This window comes from Aptenodytes forsteri, unplaced genomic scaffold (assembly GCF_000699145.1).
Source record: "Aptenodytes forsteri isolate BGI_AS27 unplaced genomic scaffold, ASM69914v1 Scaffold143, whole genome shotgun sequence".
NCBI lineage: Eukaryota > Metazoa > Chordata > Aves > Sphenisciformes > Spheniscidae > Aptenodytes > Aptenodytes forsteri.
Genome location: NW_008794951.1, coordinates 3337332 through 3346535, shown reverse-complemented (window position 1 = coordinate 3346535; position 9204 = coordinate 3337332). Strand labels below are relative to the sequence as shown.

At 50.5% G+C, this 9204-nt stretch overlaps 1 protein-coding gene across 1 annotated transcript; it reads left to right on the top strand.

Annotated features, from left to right (window-relative positions):
* Window positions 1–261: 261 nt before the first annotated feature.
* Window positions 262–1278, top strand: SOWAHD (sosondowah ankyrin repeat domain family member D). The gene has a single exon (XM_019471031.1). It carries the CDS (start codon window positions 262–264, stop codon window positions 1276–1278), a length of 1017 nt encoding a protein of 338 aa, XP_019326576.1.
* Window positions 1279–9204: the final 7926 nt, after the last annotated feature.

Sequence of the window (9204 nt, the reverse complement as noted above, 5' to 3'; positions counted from 1 at the left end):
GGGCAGACGGCCCGTGGCTGCGTCCGTACCCGGCACTGGTGGCAGCCGCCGACACAGCGTGACCAAAGGTCGCCCGCACTGCGCCGGCAGCGCGACAGCGCCGCGGATCCGCCGCCATGCCCGGCGTGCCCTCCCGCCGTGCAGAGTCGGTTCCTCCTTTGCCTAACGCCAGGGCAGGAAGTGTGGGGTGAGAGCTGGGGAGCGCGAGCTGCGAGCTGTGCGCTGCTGGGGAGCGGGCTGCTGGCCAGCCCGGGAACGCCAATGGCCCGGCGGGAGCGGGAGCGGGAGCCGGGCTCGGTGGAGCAGAGGGTAGCTGGCATCGCCCGGACATTCACCTTCCTGGAAGCCACCCAGCCCCAAGCGGGGAGCCTCGCCCGCAGCTCCCACCTCTGGCCAGCCACCACGGGGAGCAGGGAGCGTTTCCATCCGCTGCAGAAGATGGACACCAGCAGGAGTGTCAGCCGGGGCAGCCAGGGCCCAGGGAGCTGGGGTAGGACTGCAAGCAGGCTCTCCATCGGCCCTGGCAGTACCCGGAGGAAGGAGCTGAAGGAAATCCTCCTGCAGAGCAATAGCCCTGGCAGCACCATGCGGTTTGCCACCGCTCAGAAGACCTCCAACAGCAGCAGTCTCCTTGCAGGGCCGCCCCAAGAGCAGAAGCCTGAGCAGAGCCCCGAGGTGCTGTCCCTTGCCCTGGATCCCCTGGAGCACGAATGGCTGCTGACGGTGGCCCAGGGCGATGCGGACAACATTGTCAGGCTGCTGGACCTGGATCCCAGCCTGCTGACCAGGAAAGACTTTGTGACGGGCTTCACCGCTCTCCACTGGCTTGCCAAGCATGGCCACCATGAGAGCTTCATCCAGGTCATCTCCCACGCCCAGAAGAAGGGCTATCCCGTCAATGTGAACATCCCCACGGCCAGTGGCGGGCTCACCCCCTTGCACCTGGCTGCCCTGCAGGGACACGAGCTGCTCATCAAAGTGCTGGTGGGAGCTTACGGGGCGGACACCAGTCGCAGGGACCACAACGGGCGCAAGGCTTGGCAGTACCTGAGGGCAGACACCTCCAGGGAGCTGAAGGAGCTGGCGGGGGCCTTGGAGGAGGACTTGGTCCAACTGTGCTCTCACAACACCAACAACAACTGTAAGTCATCCAGTGAGGCCAGGGCAGGGCGGGACTGTGTGGACTCCAGGGCTGAGGGGAAAGCCCAGCACTCCTGGAGCATGTCGACCCTCCGGCACTTTGTCAGACAGGCATTTGCTTTCTTCCAAGAGCGCTGAAGCTCCCCTGGCCCATTCACCTGCAAACCCGTGCTGAGTAGCAGCTGGAAGAGCCTGCAGGGAGCTGGGAACTTGGTGAGGGCCGGCACTCGAAATCCCAGCCACGCAGGGATTAATCCCCTGCCTGGGGGCACCGCAGCCACCCCGGGTCTCGCCTGGTCTTTTGGGGCTGTGCCAGTATGAGTGTGTGGGGGGCAACCACGGCCATCGGGAGCACTGCCTGGGGACAGCCATTCCAAAAAAACGCCTATCCCCAGAGGAGGTTTTGCCCCCTGCCCCTGCTGATGGGGACTCCTTGCCGCAGCCCAGCAGAGCCCCACAGTGGGGGCTCACATGCTGGCCCTGGTGTGGGGAGCTGCTTCTCTGACACTCCACATGCCTGTGGGGGGATGCTGACCCACCACAGGAGGTGGTGTCCCATCCTGGGGGACGGGGGTGGACGTTTGGGCTGCCCGTCCCGGGCTGCCAGCAGAATTTTGCATGTGACTGTAGGTTGGTCATGCAGCAACTCGGTGACTTGGTTCTCCCACCTGTAAAATGAGGCCGTTGGCACTGCCCTGGCTCCCAGCAATGTTGTAAAGTTGGACTGGTCATGACACCTTGGGTGCCTGGACGGAGACACTGGCAGAATATAATTAAATATTTCACTACCATACTCTGAGATGCCAGAGGCCTGGCACTGGCTGAGAAGCAACTATGGCTTCAGAAACAACCCCCCCCAAACACTTTTTTATGTACACTTCTTTGCCGGCAGGGAGAGCGGGTACAGACAAGCAGACCGTGCCACCGAGCTGCAAACGCTTTCCAGCTCCCTGTGAGATCCCCGGATCTCTGCCACATGCGCGTCCTCTGGGTTGCTGTTTGTTTATGACAGATAAAGCTGTTTCTCAATAAATTAAGAGCTGGAGTGCCCAGTTTGCCAAAGGAGGCCAGGCCCAGAGAAATCTTTCAAAGTGCAAGACAAGTCCCCCTGGCAGCCCTTCCTTGGGGACCCCCGTCCAGGGGAGCCTGAGACACTCAGGCCCACTGGGAATGGGGGCCCAAGTGGAGGAGGCAGGAGTGACACCCAGTGGGGTGGCATGTGGTAGCTCCCACGGGGACTGGGGTCCAGGAGCAGCTCTGGAAAGATGATTCATTGCTCAAAACCATGGAAAAGGTATGAAGGCTGTGAGATTATCTTTGTTGCTTCTGAGGTCATGCTCAAAAATGAAACTCTTGAGAAACATCCCTACAGCAGCATAACCCCGCATGTATGTACCGGTAACTGCATTAAAAGAGCAAAGCCTCTGCTCGCCTGTTTGTGTTTTGTTCACCAAATGGAGCTCTGCCCAGCTGATTTCAACTTGCTTTTCACATTCTCGAAGGCCAGGGCTGCTTCAAAATATCTTCAGAAAAACAACTGCCCCTTCCTCTTTTTCATCAGTGTGAGACCATTTCTAACCCCTTGAATAGCAGTCCCATTTGGGAAGTGACTCTCAGACAGCAACTGGGGAGTTTCTGTTCCCCATTGTAAAGCAGCAACCCTTGCGGAGACACCTCACTTCGGAGGCGAGTCGCGGTTTCTTTCCAGCTGCCTTTCCGGGGGTCTGCAGAGGTGACCGAGGGACTCGAGATGATCTCTGGCTTAGCTGCATGGGTGAATTTGCACCTTGAGGCAGAAAGATACACGGGTAACTCCCTCGGGGGAACTTGAGCCTGAGGGTTTCACAGACCCTGAGCAAACCCCGTTTACATTCAGATTGTGCTCTGAAATGCTGCTCAGACACTGGAATAACCCAGCCTGCAGTGGACGATACATGGAAGAACAGCCTCCAGGTGAGCGGATAGTGATCCAGTGACTGGATAGTGTCCAGTCCAGGTGGACATATAGATGTGTCCGGACATCTTTTTAATCACTGAGGTCAGCAGCGGAGATACACAAAACACACTGGGAATGGATTTAATGCCTGATCTACGCTGGTTTTGTAATGCTTTAACTCTAATAGATTAAAGAATATGGCAATATAGCTCCTTCCAGAACTTCTCCGGTCACATCCATGCCACGGGACAGCAGGCTGGCTTCTAACGGGTCTGGTCACACCAGCACAAACTCCATGAAAAACACTAATGTCAAAACACCCACGATCGTTAGTTCTGGTAACCAAAGTGCTGTTGATAAGACAGGTGGGTGCATGTCTGACAAAGTATTTTTTGATCTGTTCATCCTCCATCACCCTTTCGCAGCAGCGTGCTGTCGGGGAGAGGGCGTGGACCGCTCTTACATCCTCCTCTGAGTAAGGCACAGAGTAAACAGTGGAATTAGTGAGAATTTCCTTGAAGGAGCTGTTTCCTTGGCATTTGTACCTGCAGCTTAGTCATGCCCCACCAGGAAACCTGGACTTTAATGCTCCATTTGAAAGCCATTTGAAAGTAAAATTTAACTGGCAAATGCTACGCTTAAATATGACTAAATGATTTTTAGCACTTGCCTCCCCTTGACAGCTAACCAAAACCTCCTAAAGACAACTTTTTCCCCCATCTTTTGGTTGTGGGTTTGAAGCTGTATTCTGCTCTGAGGCAAATTAGGCAGGCACTTCAGAAGGAGCAAGACCAGAGCCCTGCTGCTCTGGATGGTGTTAAAACATACTCATCAACGCCACCCCCTGCCTTGCCTGCCCTGCAAGGGTTCCTCTCCACACAGCAAAAAAAAGGAACTTCTTCAAATCGCAGTACCCTTTCTGCTGCTGTACGTTGTGTTTGCCCCAGACACCACACCACTTCCAGTGAGCCACCCCTCTGTCTCGCGTGGTTTATTTTCATACCTACAGAGGGGCAGTGGGTTTGGAAATAGACACATTTAAAAAATATTCCTCAAGTATACAATCAGCTCTAACTTTGCTCCTCACTCAGAAAACAAAAGCATATCCACCAAAATTAATGGACTAGAATATCCAAATTATTTAGATTTTTTCTTTAAAGCTTCTGTTGATGTCTCAGTTATCGTGTGTTAGCCCAGTTCTGCAGAGATCCCTGATCCCCCCCCCAACTCTCACAGGCAAGGATAGGGCAAAGAGAGCTGCCACAGGAACAACAGAAATCATTGAAACCCAGAGGTATTTGTGTTAAGGTTCTGCAGAAGATTGATTTTAACCCAATTTTAATTTGTACTAAATTTACTTCGTGCTATCCCTTAATGTCCAATTTGAAAAGCAGATTCAGTCAAATGGGGAAAAATAATCTGAGGGGTTATTTTCCAAAGCAGCTTCTTGGTAGAAGCTGGTTCCATCTAATAAAAATAGCACAGTAATGATAGTAATAGGGAGACTACCTAATAAATAGTAATAAATAGTTCGATCTATTGCTCAGGAAAGCTTTCCCACAAATGCCATGGAGAAAACGGTCTCTTTCCATTCTCAAGTCCATAAAATTACTTTTTTCCTCCTCAGCCAGGTCCTCATAGACACAATTAAAGAGGAACTCTGCGAGTAGCTTTGCCTGCCAGCAGTGGCGATGGGTAGAGGCAGGGGGTGGTTCGCAGGGCTCCAAGGCTGATCTTCGATCCTCAGCAGTGCTGTTATTTCTTAAACGCTTGCTTCAAAGAGAAGAGCACAGAAGAGATTTAAGAAACATTGGGGTAAAAGTGTTTGCAGCATGTGGGCCTCTGTTGAAACTTCTCTGGCAATGCTGTTTGCTGCTTTCCTGTTGCAGTGACTTACTGCTTCCCCCTGATAACGAAGTAGAAACCAGGCTCTTACCAGACAGGAAAAGCAGCTGGAAGATACCTCTGAAGTGTCCTGAAGCTGGTAAAAATCCCAGCCTTGCTCTCCTGTGCTCACAGAAACCTCCAGCACACCTTAGGAGGGAGAGTCTGTCATGAGCTCTGAGCGAGGTGTGTATTTATTATGCATTTATGTGTGCTTGGCATATGCTGCTGCCCAGCATTATTTGCTACGAATTGTAATGCGAAGGAGATGTATCTATTTACCTTCAACGTGAAAAGCAGCAACACAGAAGGTGTGGCAGCGTGAAGCTTCCTCAGGAAGCTGCCACCCAGGAACTGAGCCACCACGGCAGGCTGAACCCAGAAAACAGCACCAGAGCACTTCGCAGCCCTCAGCGTCAGGATGGGCTTTGCCGCAGCCACATCTGAGAACAGGCTCGCACCTTCAGTTATTTCCCGCTGACCAGAGCACCAATCCCAGGTCTGCACTGCAGAAGGAGCAGCAGCCACGCCGGGCTTAGTGCTGAGCCACAGCCTCCTCCTCCAGTTCCCTGCGGTAAATAGGTGATGTTTCACAGACCCCAGCGGAGAATGTCGGCATCGGGGAGCTGGAGTGCCGACTACTCTGAGCGGTTCAATCCCTTCTTTCCTCTCTCCCCTTTTTTAAATAGCTAACTCTTCCTTTGAGCAACATCTTGAGTTACTACCCTTCTGCTGAGAATGTTTTAAATTAACCCGCACCTGTGGCTGGCATCAAGACCAACTCGATCAAGCCAACACAGAGCTCCACACAAAACTCAGGTTATTACATATTCTAGGGAACATGCAGACATTATGTACTACAGTCTGTAGGAGTATCGCATTTTGCAGGAGACAAATCCATCCACTGCCCTTGCTGCAGTCTTCCCTTTCCTCCTCCTTTCCTACCTCCTAAGTGAAACTTTCTTTCATCCGATTATTCCACTGCACCCACTCCCCAGCCAGGATCTTAACCCCAGGCTCCAAGGGCTGCCCTGCCCCACGTCCTACCTGAGAGCAGCTCCCAGTGCTGCGGGCGCAGGGGCCAGACCCACACGGGGTAAGAAGCTGCCATTCTTGGCTGACCGCAAGCGTGAGGCTCCCGAGGAGCCACCTACAGCTAACACAGGCTGGTGTTCAGGGGCAGCCTTGGCAGTACACTGCTCAGGCGCAGGACAGGTAGTCTTGGTATTCAAGTATCACTGATTATTCTCAGCTCCACATTCTCGCTCCCTGGGCAAGTATTTTTACAGTACTTCTGGGCATGTAACATTTCAGCATTTCCCCAGTAGCGCAGCGCCATCATTCGCACTGTTCGACACTTGCAGTTCAGCCACGCTCTGCCATTGATAAAAAGAAAGGTTACCTGCCTGACCAACAGGCCTAGCTACACCTTACTACGTGGTCTACCCCAGATGTTCAAAAGGGTCATGCGGGAGATAATGGTGGAGTCGAGAATCTGCAGCTGTGACAGGAGCCAGCCATAGCGAACATACACACATCCAATGGGTAAGCATAGTGTGAGAGAGGGCGGTAACTGGAGATTGACTTGGTTTACCAAAAGGTTTTGTTAGTTTGGATCTCCCTCGCCTACCCCAGCACACCTCAAACGGGAAGCCACCTTACCCCAGAGGAGCATTTTCAGTGTGCTTCGCTTTCCAGCCCCGTAAAATGCATCCAGTGGCTAAACAGACACGTCTTTAGCAAATTCTGACAATGCTGCTTACTTTTCTTAGTAACATTTCATAAATCTACTGGAAATGTAATCCAGTCTTCCCTGGGGTTAAGCAGTAGGAGGCTGACACTCCAAACAGTTACTGTAGCCGCTGTGGTCTATGGATCATAAAGTTAAGTCTGCCTTTTTCAAACCTGCCTCTAAAAGATTTTTTTTTTAAACTATTTCAGTTTGTCTATTAGAAGATTTTATTCAAATTAACTCCTCTAAAATCAGTTGATTTTTACCCCTTTTCTTTAAAAAATTGGTACGCTTTGCTCTCAAAGGTTTACAGTATGTGAAAAGGGAGACACAGCCTACTCTATCTGAAAAGAGCTGACAAGGTTTCTCACACTAAGTGAGATTATATTCACAATAATGTTAGTTTTTATTCTCTGTTACTATTCCACCATATATATATGAAATAATTTCAACCAAGTCATTCAGGTCCATATTTATTAGTAAGCCTGTACACTGTCAATACTTGTGATGATGCCTGAAAGAAAGAACACTAATAGAACACAGTCTTCATGTTTCAGATGCAAATTATTTAAAGATTTTCCCCGTTAACATCAATAGCCCAGACTAGCTTATTAAAAAAAAAAACAACCAAACGCCAAACATTGGGGACTGCAGTCCAACGCTACAGAAGGAATCACTTGGGGGTCGCCGAACAGCGTACAAGGTGTATCAATCTGATGCAGAAAGACGAGTGTTATTAGAGTTCCCAGGAGACAGTCTCTCTTACAAGCCCAGTTTGGTCCTCCTCCAGTGTCTCCTTTTGGAGTTGTACCTGGCAAGACAAAAGCAGTGTGAATTAGCAAAGCGCACACACACATTGGAGGGTCCAGGCGGACTGAAACCACCTCGAATTAGCTCAACAGTAAAGGAATGAAATCTTTCTTACGTGCTATAGTGGCAAGCTGCCAACTATAATCAGCTGCGTATTTATTTTTTAAAATTTCCATCTCTGTTTACCTTCCTCGTTCACCAAGCAACTAGCACATTACTGCAACAGAATCTAAACCTCAAAGAGATAAAGAAGCCTGCAGAGAGATGCATCAGCACTGGCGTGTGAGTATCCTACCTCCTCTTTTGGAGACAAGACCTTGTATTGGTTGTCCAGTGATAATGAAAACTACCTCTTGAATGTAGTTCATAGTCTAACACAAAAAATACCATTTTTGTTCAAAATATGAAAGCAGTGCAGCGTATGGAAAAGGCCCTCTTCCAGGAAAGTATATTCATTTATGAGTAGGTACTTGTACCTGTTAAGAAGGAATGGTTTCACCAGCGTATAGGTGAAACCGAAGACAGTGTTAACAGAGTTACTCTCAGCAGGAAAATGGCAGTACTCCCACAGAATGAAGCACTGTAATTGCAGCCTGCTTTAGCACACAGTTCGGATAAAACTGATGACTGAGGTACGGAAGTGCCACAAGACAAAAATTCATGATTTTGCCCCATGGTAAAGTATTCCAAAGTACTGCAATTTAGCTAAAACAGAGCCCCGTTGCAAGTCGGTATCTGGAAGACAAGAATACAGACTGGGGCACACAACACCGATTTTTCCTAGAAACAAGTTAGGAGAAGTAACAGGAACAGAACCCGGCAACTCTGTGCCGTTTCGCTGCCTGAGCCAGCCACTGCTACTGTCACTCTCCTCACTACTTAGGACAAGAAACGATCTGGGAGAAAGAATCCTGTTCCCTTAAAAAGTCCAGACAAGAGAGTATATGAGATAAAAAGCTAGCTGCACAGCGCGAGGGACCGAACTATACTGGTTGAAGCTTTTAAACCGGAGGGCTCAGATATGCACCACCTTCTGCACGCCTCACATTGACCTAGTATTCTACAGCACTCCCTTACTGCATTTTCCTAAATACAGTGCTTGAAAACAAACACTGTAGGCAAACAAAAAGGAACTGTTGCAAATTAATTCTGCAGTCACGTGCCAAGGATCTTATACTATCGATTTCATCTCCCATACACCCAACAAGTCCTTTGCTCCCTTACGCACAATCTTCTGTCTCTCAGAACACCCACGCTCGGTAAGGTACTGTTCCTTGAAAACGCCGGAACTCAGAGGGACAGCCATGAGCGAGGGGAAAGGTGTTGGGAAGGAGACTGTGAGAAGCAGAGAGGTCACCAGGGTACCAATTCTGGAATAAATTAGCCACACGTACAGTTCACACTTTCAGTTTCAACGTGCCATCACTGAACACCTGTGGATACTTGCAGAGCACAGGAACGAACTGAACTGCTGCAGGAGGAAATGGCATGGAAGCCCCACGCTGCCTCAAGAAAACACAACGGGCCGACAGCACCTGGTAGAGTTGTGTATCTGCGCGAGCATACTTGTACGGTACTCACGGCCACAAAACCGCACTGCTGCTGGCATAGACGCTTTTACACAACCAGCTTCCGACTTCAGCCCACACCGCGCAGGCAGCCCGATCCGGAGCCCGCGCGGCTGTAGGCTCCTCAGAAAGCA